Here is a 26,696-nt window from a genome sequence, read left to right as displayed (position 1 = left end):
CAGCAGTTCTCCTCCACGAGTCCTTTTAGCTCTTCTGGATGATCCGTCATGTTCCTGACACGCTGTTCCCTCTCGCTCACCTTCCTGCAGAAGTGACCGAGGTGTCGCGGCTTTGCTCTCCCGCAGGACTCTTCTCATTTTTGTGGATCTGAAGTTGTCCGCTTCTATTGCACTCATTGAAGCAGAGGATGCGCTACAGCAGACAGCCGGATGAATACAGAGCATGATGCTGCAGACTCTATATACTTACAGCAGCGTCATAAAACTTTACAGTAGAGCAGTAGAGAGACATTTCAGTAACTGCTTTGCAAACTGCTTTGTTCAGTCAGAGCCATATCTGATTTTTGTGAACTCAGGCTATTCTTTTTTACAGTAGTGTTTACTCTTTCTCTTTCTAAAAGTACTTTCAAAAACAACAACAAAAAAATATATATATATAAATAGTGGAAGCAGGCCATATTATAGGAAGAGAAATTCTCATACTAGAGAGCATTGCATTAGGCCACAGTTTGTTTATGCTCTTGAGTGCAGGATGAGTCTTCAATATTTTAGTTCCCTTTTCCTTGAAAACAAAAAAACTGTGAAATAAAATGGTTTTAAAGTAGTCAGGTTTTTGAAGCCTTTTTATACTTCATTTTACTTTTATTTTACATTATTTTTTAACATTTTTAATTTTACTTGATTTTAATTTTTTATTTAATTTTTTTACTTTGTTCTACTTTTAAATGTTGTTCTTTTTTATTATTTTATTTTGTTTTATCATTATGTTCTTTGTGTGAAAGGGAAAAGTGATGTTTAGGACACAAGAAAAGCCCATAAATGAATCACCAATTAAAACTTTTTTTTCCTCTTTTTTCTTTTTAACTTTTATTTAGTTTTATTGTATTTTATACTTCGTTTTTCTTTTATTTGACATTATTTTGTAACATTATTTTTTTATTTTCATTTTTTATTTTATTTTACTTTTGCTGTTTTTTTGGTTATTTATTTGTTTGTTTTTTGTATATTAATTATACTTTTCTTTTATTTTGTTTTGTTCTTTTTTATTTAATGTGGAAGGGAACAGTACAGTGATGTTTAGGACACAGCAAAAAAACAAAAACAAATTAATCACCACTTAAAACTTTTGAACTTTTTTGTATTTTATACTTCATTTTACTTTACTTTAACACATTACTTACTTTAACATTATTTTTATTTTAACTAGATTTGACTTTTTATTTTTATATTTTATTTTATTTTACTTTTGCTCTTTTTTTATTTATTTGTTTATTTTTTGTATATTCATTATACTTTTCTTTTCTATTTTATTTTGTTTTGTTCTTATTTACTTGATTAATCACTAATTAAAACAATTTTTATTTTATTTATTTATTTTTTTGAACTTTTTACTTTTATTTCTTGTTTTGTTTTGTTTAATTTTATTTTACATTATTTTTAACATTATTGTCACTTTGATCTATATTTTACTTATTATTTTAATTTAACTTTGTTTTACTTTTTATTTTATTTTACTTTTATTTAAATATTTTACATAAATATATTTAAATATTTTTGTACATTCGTTATACTTTTATTTTGAATTTATTATATTTTATTTTACATTATTTGTAACATTATTTTTAATTTAAATATATATATTTTTAAATATTTTATTTTGTTTTGTTTTTATTTACTTTATGTGGAAGGGAACATGACAGTGATGTTTAGGACACAGGAAAAACCCATAAATTAATTACAAATTAAAACTTTTTTTTTACTTTTTAACTTTGTTGTTGTTGTTGTTTTATTGTATTTTATACGTACTTTTACGGTACATTATTTTTTACATTTGTTTTTATTTTTAGCTACATTTTATTTTATTTTAACTTCCATTTTTTCATTTCATTTTTGTTTAATTTAAGAAAAAAAAAAGCATAAATTAATCACCAATGTTTGTTTGAAACGTTTTGACTTGAGAAAAGAAAACGTGAGGAAACACCCATAACACTTACTGCTTCTGTTTCATTTAAGAAGCTCAGTGTTCACTTCAACTCTCACCATGTGATGAAAGAAAACAAACTAATATGATTTCCTCCCTTCTCTACATGCTAAAGCGCAGCTGTTTGAGCAGCAGCACATCTGCGTGTGATACCTGCGTAGATGAGCAAGGCAGCAGCGCCATCTGAACCGCCGGAGTAACACGTGACCCGTCCTGTCAGACATTCCCACGACGCAAAGCGCTCCGATCAGAGGAGGGTCAATGGAACCAATTACAGCGGCGGCGACTGCCGGGATCGGCTTTGGTTGCGCTCCGTTTTTTTCGTCTCTGACCCCCGTGCAGGTGCTCGGCGCTGATAACGCGGCCCTGTCAATCTAAATGAAAAGCCACCTCTCCCTCTTCGCCACCCCTGCGCTCAACCCTTCTCCAATTATTCCTATTTTAAGGCTGGAAAGAGGAGCAAAGGGCTTTAATAAAAGGCCGGGATGAGGAGTTGACAAGTGAAGAGATTTGGGACAACTGCAGAGTGGCGTTTGTATTTCCGGCACGCTTCGGCCCGCGTGTGTGAGATAGACAGAGAGATTATTAAGATGTCCCGGGCCACACGCGTTACGTTGATTAGTGTCTTGTTTGGCGACAAGCGCGGCGTCGTTTCAAAACAGTCGTCATCTGAAGTCGGCTGAAAGAGAATGGTTTATGAGCACGCGTTTCTCGTTCCCGTCTGCCAGAGTAATTCTGCCGCCACCGTCGCATTATGCTCATTTGTTTATGCTAATTTTATGTTAATGCTCTGTCATTCAAAGGATTGCACCGGACATGAGTGTGTGGAATCGTTTCATATTTCATCATATTTCTCTGGCAGCCGTGTGACACGCTCACGAACGCCCAAAGACGTGTCTGGGCTTCTGCTGAATTTCGTCTTAATTGTGCAAGCCTTTAACCTGACACAACAGCCTTCCTGAAGATCTTAGTAGTTTAAAACAATGTTTCATAGAAGAAGCTGTCTTTGTTTTTTGAGTTGCATGACTTAAGGAGTCATATGCCTTTAGATGATTTGATTTGTAGTTATGTAAACCATAAACCAAGCCAAATTAAATTAATGGTTCATTTAAATAATTATCTTTTTATATTTTTTTATAATTATCCTTTTATTTTTTTCAAAAAACTGTAAATGTATTATTTAATTTTTTTAAATGTTGCATGATTAAAAAAAATAACGTATATATATATATATATATATATATAATACTTATTTTTTTTTTATACAATTCATAAAATTACTAATATATAGATACATATTCATAATTTTTAAATAAATTTATTTTTAATTTTGTATTAATTATATTCATTCATATGATACAAATACACTAACTAAATTACATTACAAAATAATTAATATTTTTTGTATATTATAATGACAATAAATATAAATATTACTATTACTTGTTGATAATAAATATAAATATATTAAAAAATGTTATATTATTTAATTAATAAATGTTATATTAATTGTATTAAAAATAAATTAAAAATAAAAATAAATTAATAGAAATTATACCATTTTATATATATATATATATATATATATATATATATATATATATACAGGGGTTGGACAGTGAAACTGAAACACCTGGGTTTAGACCACAATTAGTATGCCGTTTGGCCTCCTTTTGCAGCCAATACAGCATTATTTCATCTTGGGAATGACAAATACAAGTCCTGCACAGTAGCCAGAAGGATTTTGAGCCATTCCTTTCGCAGAACAGTGGCCAGGTCACTATGTGATGTTGGTGTATGAAAACATTTCCTGACTCGCTCCTCCAAAACACCCCAAAGTGGCTCAATAATATTCAGATCTGGTGACTGTGCAGGCCATGGGAGATGTTTAACTTTACTTTCATGTTCATCAAATCACTCTTGTCACCAGTCTTGCTGTGTGTATTGGTGCATTATCATCCTAATACACGGCACCACCTTCAGGGTACAATGTTTGAGCTATTGGGTGCACAAAGTCAACCTTCACACTCTGCTCTTATTGGTGGAATGTGCGATCAGTAAAGACTGGCCACCAGGCTGCATAAATATAGCCATGAAACCTCCAACACTATATTGGCCAGTGTTTCAGTTTCATTGTCCAACCCCTGTATATATATATATATATATATATATATATATATATATATATATATTATTGCAATAAATATAGTAATTCATACTAATTCATCAATATAAAAAAATATATATTATTTAATCAATATATAAAATAAAAATAAGTTTATATAAATAGTACTTGTTTTTTATTATATGTTGATAAATATAAATATATTAATAAATGTTACATTACTTAGTAAATGTAATATTAATTATATTAATGAATCTATTAAAAATAAATTAATATAAATATATTATATTGACAATATTGGTAATAAATATAAATGTATTAATAAATGTTATAATATTTAATTAAGTTTTATATTAATTATATTAATAAATAAATAAATATAAATTATACTTATTTTTTCCTATATATATTTATATATATATATATATATATATATATAATGACAATAAATATACATATAGTAATAAATGTTTTAATTCTAATTATACTGATATGTTATTTTCTTTACACACACATATATGTATATTTATATATATATAGAGAGAGAGAGAGAGACAATAAGTAAAGTAATAAATGTTAATTATTTATTTCATTTATATATTTACTATAATATTATATTAATTATATATATATATATATATATGAATGTTAAAGCTTGTTTATTTTTTGTTTATTAACATTTATTAATATATATATATATATATATATATATATATTAATAAATGTTAATAAACAAAAAATACAATAAATAATTCCTAAATTAATGAATATTTATATTGATTTATATTGATATACATATAGTATATTTATTATATTCATTTATTGACATATTGATAAATGTGATTCATTTTTTATCAAATAATTTTAGCAGTTAAGGTAAAGTTTTTTCTTTTTGCAGGCCTCCTAAGGAACCGAGTTTTAAAAAACTTGGTCTAAAGTACTTTTATAAGGTTTTTGGAGCTTGACAGATGTGGTCACCGTGAACTGTTGTTTGGGTTGGAAAAGCGAAAGAGCAAATAATGAGAGAAAATGACAGATTTTTTGGCTGAACTGTGCATTATATAAACCTTTGCTGAGCTCAGGCTGAGCAGTAAACACTGAACGGACAGTAAAAGTTGTCCCCGTGAAGGTGTGGAGGTGAAGAGTGATGAATGAGGTTGTTAATACAGTGCCATTGTAAACGGTCACAGGGTTTTATACAGCGCCGAATATTAATAGCGATTTGGATGTCTGCTTCTTGATTTTATAGCGGTGGAAAGTGGCAAGGCGCCAGAACGTGCGCAAACTTGGCTGACTGCTTGTTCGACAAATGAAGCAGTCAAATAAAAGAAAGCAGCTGCTGGGTTTTACGTGCAGACGGACGCTAGTGAGAGGCGGCTTTGTGGCATCTGCTGTTTTAGCGTCGTGTGAAGTCTGTCACAGTTAGAAAAGTGCTGAGGCGCCATGACGAGGCTCGTGGCTAAGAAACTACGGATGTGGCATTGGCAAACAACTCAAGAAGCCTTGAAGATGCATGATGGAATTCTGTCATCTGGTATTAATAATATGCCATTATGCAGTAGGACAATTATTTTTCTTGCATTAGCAAATGTGCTAGTGCAAGGGGATTTAGTTATTTATTTAATTCCATCAAAATATCCAATTTTACACGGAATGTAACCATTAAATACATGATTTTTTCACATATTGATTGATTTGGGGCTGTTTTACCAATTGTAAATAAAAAAAACCACTATATATATATATATATATATATTAAATTTAATATAATATAATATAATATAAAAATATAATGACTATGAAATAGATCATGTGATGTTTTTGATATGGTTACTCTTGTTTAATCATAATATTTCACAAATACGCCACAGATAGGCTGATTTGGGGCTGTTATTCTCATTTTAAATAATAAAACACTGTTTGGAATAATGGTTTAAACAAAAATAAGTAATGCAAATAATTGTCATTATAAAATAAAATAAAGTAAAATAAAATAAAATAATACAGCTTGTGTCTTTTACTTTCTGCATGTTAGAAATTAATTTCAAACTTCTGTGGAACACAGAAAAAAAAATAAAAATAGAATAAAATAAAATAAAATAAATAAAACACAAATACATGCAAATAAAATAAAATATAAAGCTTGTGTCTTACTTTCTGCATGTTAGAAATCAATTTCAAACTTCTGTTGAACACAGAAAGGAAAAATAAAATAAACTAAACTAAACTAAACACAAAAAGCCCTAAAAATCTTAATAAATAAATCAATAAAATACAAATAAAGCTTGTGTTTTTTACTTTCTGGATGTTAGAAATCAATTTCAAATTTCTGTGAAAAACAGAACAAAAAGGACAAAAAATAAAATAAAATATTTAAAAAGCCCAAAAATCTTTAAATAAATAAAATAAAATAAAATACAAATAAAGCTTGTGTCTTTTACTTTCTGCATGTTAGAAATTAATTTCAAAAAAGGAAAAAATTCAAAGTTGTTTTAAACCACACTGACTTTTATTGTATATGCAAAAAAATTATTTAAATAAAATATTACTTTGCCTTTCATAGAAGGACCAAAAGAAGAAACAAAAACAAACAAACAAAAAAAAAAACGAGTTGACTTTTGTTAGTTTTATGCTGTATAAGTGACAGCTGGTACTGTATTAGTTGCCATCTGATGTCCAGTGTTTGTACTGTACAGTCTGGCTCCTGAAATGAAGCCCTGCTGTTTTAGGGTGAGACTCGTCCGGGGGCGTGGGTGTTTCTGTCAGATATTGATGGACTCTTTTGGAGGCGCTGTGCTTTAGTCAAACATCACGTATCTTTTGTAGACTCTCGTTGTTCATTGGTTCACTGAATCACTCCAGTCACCTCAAAGGCCCTTCTTTCCATTCATAATCCCATTCCGGCTTCCGCAAGATGGGATTTGTCCAGATCAATTTTGTAATGCATTTCTCATTTTGAAATGTAATTAAGGTGGTCTCTTTTCTCCCTCCCGCTGATCACTGATTCATATTCTCTCACCTGCTTGTGCAGTTTTGTATTAGCGGGTCAAGGGTGAGTTCAGTGTTTGGCTAACTCTAATCTCTCAATGGAAAACCGGCTTACTGTTACTTTAATATCCATGGAAGTCGGCTCATGAAACCTTTCTTTTGAAGTAGGGGTTATTCCACCCCTCAAACAGCTTTCAAATCCCTCGCTTCAGCCTCAGACCAAACGTTCAAGGACCACCTGATGCATTTTTCACGTAGTAACACTTATTAAAGTCACAAGTTTTAATCTGATTGGTCGGCTTTATGTTTCTTCTGGGAATCAGAGTACACGGGATGAGTGCTTTTGAGAAAGAACAGGATGTGATCGGTTAGTGGCGTTGATCCTTAGACAAAGATATAAAGTGTTTGAAGCGATAAAAAATAACCATAATAATAATAGTGTAGTTTGTTTTCTGTCTGTGAAATAATATACTAATTACTTTTGTTAGGATCATTTTATTTTATTATGTATTTTTCATTTAATTTTGTTTGCTAATTTAATTTAATTTAATTTAATTTAATTTTAGGGCTTTATTCCTTTCTTTGCACGGGTCCAGGTATTTGCATTGGTCATACAGGATAGTTTTTTGCATAATCTATGGAATATCAGGAGATTATCTTAAATTGTTTAGCATTCTGACATTATAAAATGGCTATATAAATAGGCTGACGTGTGTAAATTCAATAATACTGCAAAAAATTATTATTTAAATTGAATATATAAATTGAATATATTGAATAATTGAATATATATATATATATATATATAATTTAAAAATCACTTTTATTTTATTATTTTATTTTATTTTAAGAGGTTAATAATTTGCTTAACTTACTTAAATAATTTATAATGGGTCCATAAACATGAATTAAGAATATTTTTTTATTTTATTTCTATTTATTTTTTATTTTCTATTTATTTTTATTATTTTTTTTCTTTTCTTTTCTTTTTTTAGGACTAATTATGACATTATAAATTGGCTATAAAATAGGTTGACATGAGTAAATTCCATAGTATTGGAATATTTTTTTATTTATTTTAATTTTCTTTCACATTTGTTTTATTTTGTTATTTATTAAATTGAGTTTAATATATAAAAATCGCCACAAAAAATTTATATATATATATATATATATATATATATATATATATACATGATATATACAAAATTTAAAATATAGAAAATTGCTTATTTTAATTTAATTTTATTTTATTTTATCACTGTCCTAATTGGTCCATATACATAAATTAAGAATAATTAGTTTTTTTTTTAATTATTTAGCTTCACTTTTTATTGTATATTTATTTTAATTATTTTTTTTTATTTCCTTTTTATTTATTTATTTTTTTTAATTATTATTTATTTTATTACTTTTACTTTGTGTCCTTGCGCTGTTGCAGATATTTGCATTGGTCATATAATTATTTGCATAATCTATTGAATATTAAAGTCAGGAGATTAGCTTAAATCCTTTATAATTATGGCATTATGAATTGGCTGTAAAAATAGGTTGATAATTACGTTCAATATTGTCAGAATTTATATATATATATAAATATATATATATATATATATATATATATATTTTTTTTTTTTTTTTTTTTCGTTCATATGGTCCTTGAAGCCAGTTGCTTGACTGAATTGATCTATTGAATATCAAAGTCAGAAAATTAGTTTAAATCAGTTATAAATGTGACATCATAAATTGGCTGTAAAAATATGTCAGTGTACATAAATTTAGTACAGTATGAATAAAATGCCTCTCACTTTATTTCTCTCCAGTAAAGTTTTAAATTTGATGTACTGAGTGTCAGAACAACAATTTTGAACATATGCCACAACGCTAATAATATCTACCAAGATTTGATGCTTGGCATATGCATGTGTTGACAGCATTTTTTTATTTATTTTTTTGGTCACATGTATTGGCAGGAGCATTATTCAGACAGGATTAGTTTGAGTTTGAGGTACAATTGCACATTGTGATTGCATGTAATGATTTGGACTGAACTGGGATCTTTGTAGTTAAAGCCCTGTTGTGGGCGTAAGGTCTACTGTAGTGCTTCTGTATGCAGTTTTTTAAATTATCATGTGCACAAAGAAAAGCCTGTTTCAAAAGGTAGACAGCATAATTGTACAAGCTCTTTGAAAATGTTGATTTGTAAATATGAATCATTCAATACCTGAATGCATCACTAATTATCCACTGTTATACATATATTTTTTTAATAGAAAATTTGACCCGATATCAGAGTATGCTTAGCGTATTGCATTGTAATCCTATCAACACGTTGATGCCAAAATCTAGATCAGCTGTGAGACGCATTTCCAGCGCGTTTCACATGTATTTCTGTGTTTAGTTGCTGTGTATGAAGTGAGTTATGAGTTTCTTTTTCACTCATGTTGCCTATGTAGGCGGCTTACTGGGTTTTAGAACAGAGCCGCAGATGCAAACCACTTCCCTAATTGGTCTTCCTGCATGTCAGAGATACCTACTGTAGATAATAGTGTCGTGTGAAGGAGCGTCTGTGTGTGATGGCCCTTTTCTGACCGGCATCAAGAGCGATTGTTCACTGTTCAGTCAAGTGTTTGACTGCATCTGTTTGAGTGACTGTGAAATGACCTTGCGCTTACAGTCTTCAAAGTCACTACAGATGAGTCGGCTGGCCAGAGGCCAATCTGTTGATGTTGGTCGGTCAAATATTACTTCTTAACGCATGTAGTTTTGCTAAACCTTGCTCTGTGCTGTTTGTGATCTCTCTTTGCTCGCTCTGAGATGATCAAGCATGTGGATTTTCATGTCATTGTCATTTTATCTGCAAGCCGCCCACCTGCATGCTTCAAAGAGACAGGAAGATGAGAAGCGGGCAGAGGTACGTTTGCGAAACAAACTTATCTGACAGTTTCTGTGAGTGAGTGAGTCAGATAAGAACCCGCAAACTCTGACCTTTGACCTCGGAACCACATGGCCTGATTGGCTCATGGTTATTTCTTCTAGAGTGTCTGTCAGATGTTCCTCCTTTTGCTCAAAACACTCATGATCTTAGAAATCATATGATTAATGCTGTATATCTGTGAACAGAAAGTTATAAATACATTTAAACTGGTGTAACAGTACATGATTTGGTACTGAAAGGTTCCAGTATGAGTCTTTTGGTTCGGTACACACGTGTATGGAACAAAAACAGCACTTCCAGTTTTACATATTTTTACTTTAAATAGCGCTTTAATCTGACTTTATTTCTCAGAATTGTGACTTTATTTTTCAGAATTGCGAGTTTATGTCTCGCAATTCTGACTTTGACTCGCAATTGCGAGTTTCTATCTCACATTTCTGAGAGATAAAGTCAGAATTTCGATTCACAGTTCTGACTTTTTTATATCATTACCCTCAAAATTGGACTTTATAACTCGCAATTGTGAGTATATGTCTTACAGTTCTGAGAAAAAAAATCTGGATTGCTAGAAAAAAGTCAGAATTGTGAGATATAAACTCACATTTGCAAGAAAAGATGTCAGAATTGTGAGTTTTTCTCGCAAATGCAAGTTTATATGTCGCGATTCTCGTGACTTTATTTCTCAGTTGTGTTTATATCACAAATTTCAGAGTAAAAAAGTCAAAATTTTGCAAGTTTATATCTTGCAATTTTGACTAATTTTGAAGTTTATATATTCTGAGAAAAAATTCAGAATTAAGAGATAAAAAATCACAATAACCTTCCTACATTTTTTTAGTGGCTTCCATAGATGTCCTTGTCTACAGAAATAGAAAATAATTTTTATTATTAGATTTAAAAGTTAAAGGGAAGCTATTATGCCCCCTTTTACAATATGTGATAAAAGTCTGTGAAGTTTCAGCTCAAAATACCCCATAGATCTTTTATTATAGCTTGTCTTATTTGCCCTTCTTTGGGTGTGAGCAAAAACGCACTATTTTCATGTTTGTGCCTTTAAATGCAAATGAGTTGCTGCTCCCGCCCCCTTTCCAGAAGAGGGCGGAGCCTTTACAGCTTGTGCTTCAGATAGCCCATCAACAACAAAACTGGAGAATCTCACATAGCCAAAATGTCAGAAATATGCAAACAGTTATTATTTTCAGAGTGAAACTAATGACAAGTGGTCATGTTAGCCACATTAGCTGTACGGCATGCTAACAAGCACATCCAGAGACACGATTTGGAAACATTCAGAAAATATGAGACGATTCTTGCTTGTTCTGGATATGATGTTTAAACATGAATAGCTGGTATTGTCCTATCTTTCAGAATCAGCTTCTGTGCAAATCCTGTGTTGAACTGACCCTTGTTTACGAAGCAGGATGGCATAAAATGATTTGTACAAATATGTGACTTTTTTGGCACATTTCTTTCCATAAATGAAATTCACCCACAGTTTTTTGAGACTCATTTGTACATCCAAACACAACATTTGGAAAGTGTATGTGGCGCAGACTGTATGTGTGGTTTAAATAGGGCGGAGTCAATAATCATCAGTAGTCGTGGGCGGGGCTTATGCCAGAGTGATGTCACAGTAGGGGGAAATCTAAAAACAATGTATTTTCAGACACTGGGATTATTAGGGATTTAAAATTATGTTTTTTTTAAAGGCAGAGCAAAAGTTTGTTCGGTAAAGCACGGTATAATAAAAAAAGAAAAAAGATCCACTGCTGTACTGAAACCATAGTGTTTATGCATTAATAACAGTTTTGTCCACGGTTCCCCTCCTGTAACTCCCCCTGTTGAATTGAAACCGCGTTTGAATCCCTCAGAGGGAAGCTGTAGGATTGGCCCTCCATGCCTGCTGAGGCCTGAGGTGACGCAGAGTTCAATTTGATTAGCTCTCATCCCGTGAGCACCCCTCGCTCTCAGTCTGGGATTACCGTCGAGGTCTGGCTTTGGAGCGGGACTTACAGCTGAATTGCCAAGCACATACTGGCAGCTGTCTTATTACTCAATACTCTGTAATTCTTGATTCTGATTGGTCAGTTATGCTGTCAGATATCTTTTTAACAACGTTAAACTGACTGATTTTCAACATGGATGTCTTTCGTTTCAATCTGCTGTCTGTTTCTTCTAGCATAAAATAATAGTTTTAGCTCAAATCAATATTTCACGTCTGTTTCTTTATTTATTTGTTGAGAAGTAGTACTGTAGAGTCAGATGGATATTCTGGCCAAATGAAGCCCTGTAGGGTGATGTGAGATTGATCCAGATGCCCTCTGGGAGTTTGTTTTGTGATAATGACCTGCTGGTTGAACATCATCTCTCACTGATCTACTCATGAGTCTCATCTGAAAGAGCCATAACCTTGCTTTGGCCTGGTGTCTGTGCATTGTGAAAATGAAAGATGAGGTGCTATAGGGGTTTCGTGTGCACTTCAGATTTGGGATTTGAATTGAAAATGCATTTTAAATTCAAGCCATTTAAAATAAAATTCAGTTTCAGATCAGACTGAGAGTGTTTATTGCATTTTGATTAATGTTGATTTATTTACGAATTTTACTATTGCTTAATGTTGATAGTGGAAATGTTAATTATTATTACACTTGTGTTTATCGTTAAAAAATATATGTTTATATATTTTATATTTTATTGTTCTATTTAACATGTTAACATTATATATAACATTGCATTGTTAATATAACCATTATTAAATTAATTATATTATTAAATTATATTTAATTTAAACAATATTTACATTTTATTATAATTATAATTGTATAAAATTATATACATTTAATGTAATATAAAATGTAATTATTATAATTAATAATAATGATTATAATAAAATAATGTACACATCAATTTTTGCCAAAAATAAATGTGTGTGTATATGTACACCTATAGAATATATAGTATATGTATAGTATTTATGTTTTTTTTTCATTAATACGTTTTATATAAACTTAACTTTTATTTACCATGCTGGAAATGTTTATTATTATTACACCTGTGTTTATAGTTCATAAATATATATCATTGCATTTTGTTAATATAACCATATATATTAATTATATTATTAAATTATATTTAATTTACACAATTTTGACATTTTATTGTAATTATATTGTATAAAATTATATACACTTTAATGTAATATAAAATTTAATTCATATAATTAATAATAATGATTATATTAACAGAACATAATTAACAATTTTTGTCAAAAATAAATGTGTATGTGTACATATGAAAATTGTGTACATTTATTATTATTATTATTTCTGTGTTTACAGTTAAAATTATATTGCATGAATCGTTAGTATTAGCATTATTATTTTATTTATAAAATAATGACAATATTTAAATTATGATATATTTTATGTTATTTTTATATATTATTATTATTTACATATATTTTGACACACACATTTATTATTGACTGTTTATATGACATTAATCATTAGTACGGTTTATATTACATTTTATTTAATTTACAATGACAGTATTCAAATTTTGATGGCATTATTTTTATAAAGAGATGAAAATAGTGTGTACTTTAATAAAATCCACTCTGAATTGTGACATGATTGATTTCAATGGTATAACCTGGTTAGCCAGAAAATTGTGTTGTCTTGTATATGACTAATGCAATTCCATTAAATTGCAATTCAGAAAAGTCCTTTTCCTGTTCATGAATTGCAAAGCAGCTAATATTGACTTTAGTTCATCCCAGCTGGTGCTAAGGAGCAGATTGGCCTGTACTGGTCATGTGAAGGTTTGAGGCGAGCACGGGCATGTTGTGGAATGACATACACTGCTTGGTTTTCCTGTCTGTTTGGAGTTGTTAACCATCTGGAGTAAGCTCGGTTGTGGACTGATCTGCTGTATGATGATTTGATTCTGTGGCCTGCCGCTGTTTATGAAAGTTGAGAAGCATTTTAGTGTTTGATGTTCAAGCTGGTAGGTCACTCTTCAGTATGGCTGTGTTTGTGCGCTGATACTTCTGATGAATCATACATACTGCTCAGTGGAAAATGTGTTCAAGCTGTGCTTCTCTGTCGTAGATACTTACCTCTAATCTTCTGCTAAGTAAATGCACATAAACCTTCAAGAGAAAGTAAGTATCCTCATATGCTCCCGCTGAAAAATGTCACAGTGGAAATGGAGAATTTTCATTTTCTTTGCACTGTTGATGTAAGTAAACATTAGTCTAGACAGCGTGAGACTATGTTTGAGAGCTGATGACTGTTTCCATCCATGTGTCATGTTCAGCGGGAATTACATCAGGTCATTATGGGAAGTTCGGTCTCGGTCGCTCATATTTACCTCGGGATGTTGTGTGCATGTGCCTACAGCGTCTGACAGATACAGATATCAGTGTAGTATGACCTGTGTTTCGCTCTCTTGACTCTGTGTGTGTTTTAGAAGTTGCTTTGGTTTAAATGTTGTTTACAATAACAGAAAAAGCATTCAGGCAGGTCTAAAATCAACTAGATTAAGCTTAAACAAACAGACCGGAGATATTGAAATTCTAATCTAGTGATGTGTAACCTGTAGCTTTCAGTTCTGTGTATTCACAGTCTCAGAGGTCAGCGTGGTTGAAGCAACTGTCAAGAGCAGGAAAATTAAGTGATAGGAAGAAGTCATGATTTAATGATGTGATATAAATTTGTCATCATTCAGTTTCAGTGGTGTAACAGGTTATGTAACAGTCTTACATAGCCAGACTTTTGATCATCAGATTGAATACGCAGCTTATTCTAGTTAAGACCCGCCCACTTAGAATGTATGAGGCAGTTTGATTGACATGTGAAGTGGCCAATCAGTTTTTTTTGCTTTTACGTGCACTTTTGTCTTTTTTTGGTCTTACGGTTCAGTTGAGGATCTTTGAGTTTCTCAAAGATGCTTTAAAAATATTATTTTATAGGTACAATTAACTATATTTTCAAAATAAGATGATTAAGTGATTGTGTTTGCTGCATCATTTCAACAGGTTTACGTACAGTAAATCAACAATGTTGCAAATGTTGGTGAGAAACCTCAGCGTGAAAATGTAGGCTAAAAAGAAGCATGTGGTATTTTTGTGACTGATACATGTTAAGACGTGATCAGTCGCATCTATTTTACATTGCATCAAAGTGAACAGTATTGCAGTTTTGTGTGGCTTTTATTTGTTACTTCAGTTTTTTAATATTCACCTTCTTTTCAGACCATTAGTTATCAAATTATCTGTAAACCCTGCAGCTGTCATAAAACAGAGGAGCGGTTTAATTTCACACAGCTGAAAAACCAGCTCACTCGCACATCATCATTTCAAGGTCATCCCAATTTAACCAAAAACTGGTGATGTCTGAGTGGTTAAGTTGTTTACTCTGTAAGTAGTCTATCCATTTTCACTAGTTTGACACATTTAGATGACTCACAGGGTAATCAGCCAATCACAGTGCTGTGGAGGCCCTGCCTCTTCTCTTGCGACCCAGCACTGGTGTTTTTTAGCTGCATTCGCCTCAGTAACTTTAATAATCATTTAATAATCAGAATTTTGGTCTAGTTTAAATAAAATAAGCAATGTAGTAAATACAGAAGTCAGTTATTTAAAGGAATAGTTCAGACAAAAATGAAGATTCTGTCATTAATTACTCACGCTTATGTCATTCCAGACCTGTAATATCTCTGTTCATCTTTGGAACACAAATTAAGATATTTCTGATGAAATCTGAGAGCTTTCTGACCCTGCGTAGACAGCAGCATAACTGACACGTTCAAAGTCCAGAAAGACAGTAAGGACATTGTTAAAATAGTCCATGTGACATCAGTAGTTCAACCTTAACCTTATGAAGCTACGACAATACTTTCTGTGCACAAAAAAACAAAACAAAAATAATGATTTTATTTAACAATTTCTTCTCTTCCATGTCAGTGTTGGACGCATGTAATTAATGACAAAATTTTCATTTTTGGGTGAACTGTCCCTTTAAGTGCGTCATACAGGTTTTTAAAGTGTATAGAATGATACATAAGTATGTGTTTAGGGATATACCTATTGTGAATATAGCAATTTTGTAATCACACACACTATGTAGGTGGAAGTACCAACCAGGGCCCTGAACCGGTTCAAGGAACGGAAACGGAAATGAAAACCTGAAACAAACAACATTTTGACAGGACAGAACAAGAAACAGAAACAAAATCAAATATTATAGTTTCGAACAAAATGAACAATTTAAAATGGCCATTAACCGGTTAATAATGTCATATTATATTTAATATTTGAAATTTGCTGTCAACCAATCACAAATTCAGGTAGTATGGCCTGAATGAGACAGGTAGGCATCACCTTAATTTAATTTGTTTTTGGATCAACATTTTTGTAGCCTAAACACTTAGCTTTAACTTTTTGTTGTGAGGATTTGTTGTGGACAGAGGGAAACTAATAACTGTGTTTATAATGTCTGTAAACATTTAGCTTTTTTTCACCTACATTATTTCTGAATGTAAAAATGTTTTTTTTCTGTCAAATACATTTGTAATTTATTATTATTATTATTATTATTATTATTATAGGCAAAGAAAAAAATGGTATTAACCAGTATGTTTTTCTACTCAGAGTAACATACAGAGGAAAGCAGGAACAGAAACATTAAAATATCGATTCTGCTTGGAGTGAAACGACTGAATTTTTAAAAAAAAAAATTTCAAGCCCTCATACCAACCCAGTGTTTACAAAGCAAATATGCAAAAAAGTCAAATGCCCTTTACAAAACAACGTCAGATGATTTTAAGGTTGGAGGGGAAAATGAGATGTTTTTCGCCCTACTCTACCTTTTTGAATCTAAGTACACAGACGAAGAACAAACCATGTGTGAACTTTTCAACATGATTCTGCAATGCATGAAGTCAAAACAAGCATTTGTGGTTAAAAGTATTTAAACTTTTATTTTTTTAGAAAATGACCAGTCGTTTTGCTAGATAAGACCCTTATTCCTCAGCTAGGAAGTTGCACTGAAACTGCAGTTTGGACCTTCATTGAGAAAAATTCTGGAATGTATTCCTCAAAAACCTTAATTTCTTTTCGACTGAAGTAAGATACACAAACATCTTGGATGACATAGGGGTGAATAAATGATCAGGAAAATGGTTATTCTAGAAGTGAACTAATCCTTTAACCTTCCAGGCAACAAAGCCTATTTTTGCTTTTTTAAATAAAATGAGTCACCCATTTAATTGATCAATGCTATCTTAGTAAAGAAGAAGTCAAATACTAATAAATTAAATTAAAAAAGTGGTCACATGACCCATAGGGGGCCAAATTAGGTGTGTTCGACATGAACTACGGCTACAGTCGGCGGTCAACGAGAGTAGCCGAGAGCAGTCAGGGGCAGAGTTGAAAACGGAGCCGTCAAGTCGGACACTTTCTGCTCTCGTTAGAGACGCTCTCGTGGTGTTTGCTTACTCTATCTCAGATGATGTGAATTAAATGCAATATTGGTAAAATACACAGATGTTTCATGAGCAACAGAAACACTTTTCATATACTGCTTAATACAGCGCCATCTGAACACGAATAATGTTCAACATAAACATATTCTATTTAAAATACTAATAAAGTGGGGTTATATATGCTTTTATCAGTGTTTTTATGACAAAAGTAACTCAATATAACATTGCGACTACAGTAAAACACTTTTACTGTTCTAAAAACACAGAAACACAGATTTTTGAGCATTTTTGGACTTGAGGATGTTAGAATAAACTCGAAACACATGTGATCATTGTCATGCGGTGAATCTGGCCAATCGCGAAACAACCGTGTCATCATCAGAGCTCCTGTAGCCGCTCTGAAGAAACTGCGCCAGCTGAGTCAGACAAAAAATCTGAGTCACCTTCACTGGTTAGTAAAGAAGTATTTTTCAAAAACTTTACATAATATATCATCAAATGTATCATAGGAAATTGCAAAAAAACTGCATGTTGCCTCAAGGCAACATTGTACCGCAGTGGAATCACATATGGCAAAAGCAGGCATATAGCATAGAATACATGTATATGATATATGTAAGGAAAACAGTTAGAATTGTCTACATGTATTTGCATTTTTGCATGATATTGCAATGCATTTATAAGATTTGTAATTCATATACAATATCTGCACATCTTATGATGTTTCTGTTGAGATGAATTGCTTCCTCAACTTTCACAAACAGTGAGATTAGTGAGGAAGGAGATTTTACATGCATGTGCTTGTATGTTTATGTTCATGCTTGTATGGATAAGGTGCATATGAGCATAAGGTTATGATCATTTTTAATTTTTTACTTCGAAACAACACAAATTATAATGTTTTGGTATGATAACAGATATGATAGTTTGGTTATACTTATGATCCACGATGGTACAGTGTTGCCTGAGAGCAACATCTAGGTATGAAATCTTACTTTTATTAAACATGAAGGTGTAATACATCAAAAATAAAAATCTGTTTGTTCAAATGTTTGGTTAAAGAAATTGATGTTGTAAATAAATATATTTTTTTCTGCATGAAAATATCAAAATGTACAATTTTGTCCTTTGTGGTACAATGTTATAATTAAAAAAAATTTTCCTCATTGATATCATATTGCGTACCATAGAGAGTTAAATGACAGAAAAATAGTTAATGCTGCTGTGTGAGCATTCCTGATACGACAGCTGAATGAGCGGCAGCAAATTTGACGTTTTTCTTTTCTGACCCTCATAATTAATTTATTTTAGTTTACCAAACTATGACGAATTCTGGAACTGAGAAAATAGTCCTTTTGGCTGCAGCTCTGTAGAAATGCTGTTGGCGCTGTTACTGTATAAATGCTCCTTACTTTAGATAAAATATGGCTTATATGGCATTTAACCTGATGTTTCATAATGTTTCTTTGCTTTCATTCCATAATGTCACTTATTTTATCAAACCATATATATTTTTGAGGAGCCACGGTTGCCTTTTTCTCAGAAAGCGTGGCTCTGATGCGTGTTTGTGGATTAGCTGTAAGCCTGTAATTCCTCGGACTGCAGAGCAAACGGATGCAAATACCAGACTATATGGACCATACAGCAATCTCTCACACACATGCAATCAGTGTGTGTTTGTTTAATTCAAGTAGCTGTTGAGTCACTGACCCCCGTCACTGTTTAACCGGTGTGAGGTGTGTCTGTTTCTCTTTTCTGTCTCACCTACTTTTGTTGTTGCTCTCTCTTTCTCTCTCTCTCACAGTGTGTGCACTCTCTTTCTCTCTCTCTCTCTCTCTCTCTCTCTCTCATTTTTTTTCTGTTCCTTCCTTAATCTCTGAGTATTACACGCCTCCCCAGTCTTACTCCCTCCCCCTTTCTCTCTCTCTCTCTCTCTCCCTCTCTCTCTCAGCGTCTCTGGCGTGGGCTCAGATCTGCAGTGGTTTATTCAGTCGTTCAGTCGGGTCGTGTCGCCGCTCTGCGTGCTCGCTGCGTGCGCGTGTTTGCTCGCCCCGGCTGGTATGCATAGACGGGAAGGAGTCTGCAAATGTACCATTAGGAGGAGATGCGGTCTCATGCAGGCGGTTCTGCCCCGCGACGGCTCCGCTAGGACACTTCCTCTGTGGACCTCAGAGTGAGAACGCTACTCTTAACAAGTGAGTCTGCTTTCAGGATGTCAACATGCAGTCTTAGAGTGCGTTTCTGCAGGTGCGGATCGTCTGAAGGGTTCTTGTTTTTGCCACCTGAAGCCGAATGACCTGAACGTACAGGTGGGATGGACTGGTTGGTGCTACTGGACTGACATTGTCGTGATCCGTGTGGGAAATTTGGAGTGTGAGATGTGTTGTCTTTGAAGAGCCAGATGTGTTGTAGTTTGCAGTCTCCAGACGTGAGCTAAATATGGCAAAACCTCTCACTGGGGAGGTTATCGAATGATTTATGATTAAACTGCATTGTATTTTTTGAGTCTTCGCATGCAGAAAGTTTCTTTGAGGTAGTCTGGAGGCATAATTAGGTTTATGTAAACAGCCGACGTGTGTGGTGTGTCTTCATTTAGATGGCAAGGTAAGCATGCGCCTGTGTTTGTGTCGGTGTCATGTTTTGAGCGTGCACACTTCCTCCGGTGACGATAGGAGGGCATGATCAGAAGTTTGTGTTTAGCCTCCGACACACAAAGAGAGAGAAAGAGTGACAGCAGCAGCTCATTATGAATGTCAGGAAACTTCACTTTTATCTTTTCTCTTTCTCTTGTTTCACTTGCAAAGCAGAACAATGTTGATATTCGGCAGACATGCTGGCGAGGGTTTGTTCAACACTTAGTATTAAACTACTGGATTTAATTCTGTTTGAACTGTTTAATGTTCTACATTTAAAGCTCTTCTAGTGTGTGTAATTTCAGTGTTGCTTGTGCTAAACTGGATTTACATCAGACCGACGTGGATTTTTTTGAGTGGCAGGAGAAAAAAAACCCATATGTATCTATATTATATATAGATTTTCTAGATGAAGTTAATATTGTGTAAAAAAGAAGTATATATATATATATATATTACATAATATTAACTTAATCTCAAAAATATTTACCGATATTAAGTTTACATTCAAATTCAAAATACATTAAACATTAAATAATGTAATGTATTAAATTTTTTTAAAAAAATTATGTATTATATACTTTATTACTCGTTTATTATGCTTTGGTGCTTAATTATAATTAATTATAAATTATAAACTAAATTAAGATGGTTGATATATGTCATATTACACAATATTAACTTAATCTCAAACATATTTACCAATATTAAATTCACAAAAAATGCTTTCAAAATGCATTAACCATTAAATAATGTAAATAATGTATAAAAATATTAGGAAAAAAATATAAGAAGTAATATATATATATATGTATGTATACAGTAGTCAACATTTGAAGTGGATCAAAAAAGTTAATCCAAAGTTGTCCTCGACAAGAATGGATATTGTTTTGATTTTAGGACAACTTTGATGAAAGGTTTTGATCCACTTCAAATGTTGACTATATACATATTATACAGTTTATTACTCTTTTATTATGCTTTGATGTTTAATTATAATTAATTATACATTATAAACTAAATTAAGATGGTTGATATATGTCATATTACACAATATTAACTTAATCTCAAACATATTTACCAATATTACATTCACAAAAAAATGCTTTCAAAATGCATTAACCATTAAGTAATGTAAATATATATATATAATATATATATGATTAGAAATTACTTTTATTATTAACTAATTATAATTTTATAATATATATGTATATATATATATATATATATATATATATATATAAAATTATAATTAGTTATCAATATATATATATATATATATATATATTTATGTATATATTCATAAAATAATAAAAATAATGTATAAAAATTACAATATATATGTGTGTGCTTGTGTGTGTGTGTATATATGTAATATATATATATATATATATATATATATATACAGTTTATTACTCTTCTATTATGCTTTTATTATGCTTTATTATATAATTATGCTTTGATGCTTAATTATAATTAATTATACATTATAAACTAAATTAAGATGGTTGTCATTTTACACAATGTTAACTTATTAACTAATATTAACTAAATAATGTATAAAAAATTAGGATAAATATAAAAAGTTATAAAAGATCATTTCTAATTTTATATATATATATATATATATATATATATATATATATATAGAAATGATCTTTTATAATTAATTAATTATAAAATTAATTAAATAATATAAATAATGTATAAAAAAGAAATTTTTAAAATATATATATTATACAGTTTAATACTCTTTTATTATGCTTTCATGCTTAATTATAATTAATTATACATTATAAACTACATTAAGATGGTTGATATATGTCAGTTCTAATTACTTGAATGTCACTTGTGGGTAGTGCATTGGCTGATTAAGTGGCTAGAAAAAATTTACAAATCCACAAACACACAAAATTTGTGAACGATTGTCATAAAAATGCATTAACCTTTAACAAGCTTATCAATAGATTTTTGGAAATAAAAATAACTATTGGCTAATTAAGTTGCCTGAACTTTTTGCATGTTGCATGTGATGCTTCTCATGTGGAGCTGCTCGGATCCTACATGTGTCTGTGCTGTTTGACGTGACAGCACCAAAGCGTCTCTGATGCGGCATTTCATTTACACTGAATCACAGACGAACACATACACTTACCTTAAACTGGAAGACGTGTTTTGCTGCCTTGCAAATACTGCTGCTTCCTTCAGGAAATGTTTATCAGTTTTCATTATGTTCATCCGCTTGAATGACGAGCAGATTGTCCTCCTTCTTCTGGCTAAAAGCTATAAAGCTGTTAGTGAAAATGAGAGGCAGTGACTGTCGTTTTTCTGTGTGTTTGTTTGTGTCCATGCACATTTATTGCTTATGTTTATGTGTGTTTGTAACCGTTTTTTAGATGCTGTTTTGTCTGGAGTATAAATGGCTTTAATTTTAGCTGTTGTATCTTATACATACAGGTATTTACAGGTATTTGATACATACAGGCGCAGATGAGGTCAGTGTAAAGAATGCCCTTTAAAAACAGAAAAATTCCTCCACCAGCAGTTGGAAAAGTACACGAGATAAAAACGCTCTTGCATGTGACTCATCTTGAGACTTAGACTATTTCTGCGGTGCTGTCTGGTCCTTCATGAGTCGCCTCTGAGCTTCAGCACAGAAAGAAGGAAGAAAGAAAGAAAGAAAGACAATACAGCAAAACAAAAACCCTTACGCTGCAGGTGGTTTGTTATCAAGATTTCACACTGTTGTGAGTGTGTCTGTATAGAAGTGCTCTAAGAAGAAGAAAAGCAAGATAAATCATGCAGAGGATTTCTAGAGTAAAGTACAACAGGACTAAAGGCCTTCTGGGGTAAAAGGTCATTATGAGTGTTGTTATTCGCTCCAGAAACACTAAATAGTGTATCTATCTCAATATTTTGCAAACAAATGCTTGTTAAAGGTCTAAAGGTTGATTTTGAGGTTCAGTTTCATATTGCTAAGGAGATCACAGGTTTTATGATTTTCAGTTTTGTTCAAGGTGATAAAATTAGTAGTTATTCAGGACTGCTGAGTAATAAAAGTATATAGGGCTTAGAAAGCCATGAACAACACATACTGTACAGTAAAATAATACAGGAGATCTCATAAAAAAAGTGGTTAAATGATTGCTAAGGTGGTTATTTTCTCCTTTTGTGCTTAAATGTTGCTATTTCCTATGTTTAAACTATTTGCATCTGATGACAAATGTCATATCTGTATTGCACCTGTAGCTAGAATATATATAGATAATTGCAGTGTGTATTTAACGGCATAGTGCACCAAAAAAAATTTAAATTACCTCATGATTTACTCACCCTCAAACCATCCTAGGTATATGTGACTTTCTTCTTTCAGATCTATCTACAGTCATAGAGTTATATTAAAAAATGTCCTGGCTCTTCCAAGCTTTATAATGGCAGTGAATGGGTGTTGAGATTTTGAAGTCCAAAAAGTGCATCCATCCATCATAAAAAGTACTCTACACAGCTCCAGGTCGATAAATAAAGGCCTTCTGAAGTGAATCAATGTGTTTGTGTAAGAAAAATATTAATATTTAAAACTTCATAAACTGTAGTTAACTAACTGTCCTACACGCGTTCACAAGATGCTGTGTTTGAATGTAGATGCGCAGCAGCTCAGTTATGACAACGTAAGTCACATAATATCAACTTCTTGTTTATTTAACTGTTGTATTAAATCAATATCTCATTTACAAACTCCCTTAAAATCATAAAAGTTGTAACTCATCTTAGTTCAGTACGATCTCGCAAAGTTTAATTATAGTCATCGAAGCTCTCTACACTGCACAATGAATATCTTGTTTACTCTCTCTACATTTTGTTTATGAAAGGATTCGTTAGAAATGTCTGTGATACATTACTTAACGTTGCAAAAACATGTAGAAACCTTTTAATCTTCCCTCAGCGCAAACACAAATATGTCGGGTCAGTCGCACTGGTGCTCCTAAATATTTTTTCATTTTTGCGCAGTAGTTTTCAGTTGCGAATGGTTTTCTTTTGGTTTAAACAAAACTTGGTTCTATCGAGACTGGAGCTTACACTACACATACATCCTGTGTCATCTACTGGAACGCCACTCTCTCGTGAATGCATATACGACAGTTAGCGGACATGCCGTTTATAAAGTATTAAATATGGATACTTTCCTTACACAAACCAATCAATTCACTTTAGAAGGCCTTTATTAACCCCCTGGAGCTCTGTGGAGTATTTTTTATGATGGATGGATGCACTTTATTGGACTTCAAAATCTCAACACCCATTCACTGCCATTATAAAGCATGCAAGAGCCAGGACGTTTTTTAATATAACTCTGATTGTATTCATCTGGAAGAATAAAGTCATTTACATCTAGAATGGCTTGAGGGTGAGTAAATCATGGAGTATTTTTCATTTTTTAGTGAACTGTCCCTTTAAGGTCTTTTGCCTCAAGTCTCTAGTTGCAACCAGTGTGAGTGGTATATGTAGATATATGTAGACAACTAGAATCAGTGGTTGCATTAGTTCGTCCTTTATCTCGTTACTTTCTGAACCCAATTGTGCTGCATGGGCAGCGTTTTTTTTAGAGTTGCATGGCTGATCTTTTCGTCACATTTAGCATACTGTTACATGTGGAGTAATGTTGCCTGAGATTGTGTTCCTGCAATCTTTACATAAGAGACCTAGCCTAAGACAAGCTAGAGAAGTATTTGTACACTGCATGTTGTGTCTATAAGGTTCACATCTAGTAGTACATTTGAAGTGTATGTAGAGGATTTAGCTAATATCTCGACACACATCTAGCTCTTCCACTAAAGTCTTACTGTGTCAATACTGTGAATTGGCCTGTAACCTTTTCAGCACATGTAAAACATCAATAAATCACTACTCGCCCTGTTTTAACCTCCTGCATAGTGACTAGTGACCTTTTTATTTAGCTAAATTGAAGCAATGATGATGATGATGCTAAACCAATTCCTGCTCTGAAATAAACACTCTTGTTCCCAGTTACTGTCAGAGGCAAACTGTATGCCGTATTCCCACGTATTTTATCCTGTCAAGCACAAGATCTCGTCTTGATCTCTGACAACACTTTGTCTTGGTAAACACCATACGCGCGCCTTTACGAGTAAATCGTTATTTAAAAAAGGCAAACATGCAAATGACGGGAACATTTGGTGATATTTTGTGCTTGTCTTGCTTGCTTTGAAGTCATTTTAAAGTGAGCTGGATTTGTGGAGTAGGGGAGGTGTTGAAGAATGTTATATGAGGAGATTCCAAAAAAAGATTTCCATATATGTTTCTTATGCTTATCAAGGCTGCATTTATTTAATAAAAATACAGAAAAAATTGTAAATAATATTGCAATTTAAAATTATGGTTGTCTGTTTTATTACACTGTAAAATATAATTTATTTTGATGATGCAAAGCTGAATTTTTATCAGCTGTTACTCCAGTCTTCGGTGTCACATGATCCTTCAGAAATGTATGAAAGATTATATATAATATTTGATGTTATGCAATTTCCATAATAATAACCAAGGAAGACACAAATACTCCAAACCAGCTCGGTGTGAGAATGGCCCAAAGACTCTCTGCTCCATTTAACGTGTATAAATCAATTCCACAGCATTTTACCCAAAAACCAGAGTCTGTTTTGGCCTGCACATAGTCTGTACAGTGAAGAATGTGGCATGCTAATTAATTTTTGAGAAATGTCGAGGGATTCCTGTGTGTGTGTCTGTGTGTGTGTGTGTGTGTTGTAATCACTAATTAAGGCAGCGTAGAGGGCTGCATGTCCTTGCTATGACCGTCTCTCTCTCAGCGGAACAAAACCAGAGCAATGAACACATCCAGTCCACATTTATGTCTCTGTTTTCTCATTATGTTGCTTGACAAAACAGTTGTGTTTAAGCTGCTGCATCCTTCTGAGACCAGACATTTATGAACCGTCACTCCTCCTAGAGCTTTCAGTATAGTCTGTCGGCCTTTGCCAGTGTCTGTCTGTCTGTGTAGTGACTGCTAAACTTCAAACTTTTTTGACAAAACTTTGCTTTTTCTAGTTTTCTTGCATCATTTTCCATTTCTCTTGCTCTTCAACTCTATTCTTGTTGCTCCAGCAATCTGTCTCTTGTCCACCATGTGTGTTTGTGTGTGTGTATTGATGGCTTCTTTCCTGTACTGTGTGTTTATTCATGCTCACTGCAACTGCTGGATTCATGCATAAACACACAAACATGTTTCCAGGCTGCCGGGAGCAGATGATTACTGTGTGACAGGAATGAAAATGTTTTTTGCAAACCATCTATCGTTCTGTCGTTCTATCTGTCATTCCACCCATCCATCCATCATTCTATCTATCTATCTATCTATCTATCTATCTATCTATCGTTCTATCTATCGTTCTATCTTTGTATCGTTCTATCTGCCGTTCTGTGTATCTTTCTGTTGTTCTATCTTTCTGTCGTTCTATCTATCTTTCTGTCATTCTGTCGTTCTATCTATTGTTCTATCTATCGTTCTAT

At 32.3% G+C, this 26,696-nt stretch overlaps 1 protein-coding gene across 9 annotated transcripts in view; it reads left to right on the top strand.

Moving 5' to 3' along the window:
* The window catches only part of inpp4b (inositol polyphosphate-4-phosphatase type II B), a 192,064-nt gene that overhangs the window by 28,625 nt on the left and 136,743 nt on the right, over nucleotides 1–26,696 (top strand). For 2 of the 9 annotated variants that reach the window (XM_051107168.1, XM_051107160.1), the window contains exon 1: nucleotides 19,456–19,712. The exons of 4 other annotated variants lie outside the window; for them this stretch is intronic. Coding sequence is in view for 1 of the 5 variants with exons in the window: in XM_051107150.1 (XP_050963107.1) it covers nucleotides 14,026–14,037 (12 nt within the window). In the remaining 4 variants the exon portion in view is untranslated. Of the gene's footprint in view, nucleotides 1–13,914; nucleotides 14,038–19,455; nucleotides 19,827–26,696 lie in introns of those variants that run through there. 3 more of the 9 variants (XM_051107183.1, XM_051107174.1, XM_051107150.1) reach the window with 2 other exon arrangements.

The sequence above is a fragment of the Labeo rohita genome, chromosome 1 (assembly GCF_022985175.1).
Source record: "Labeo rohita strain BAU-BD-2019 chromosome 1, IGBB_LRoh.1.0, whole genome shotgun sequence".
In the NCBI taxonomy this organism is placed as follows: Eukaryota; Metazoa; Chordata; class Actinopteri; order Cypriniformes; family Cyprinidae; genus Labeo; species Labeo rohita.
Note: the sequence above shows the minus strand (reverse complement) of the source record. Positions and strands in the feature narration are given on the sequence as shown.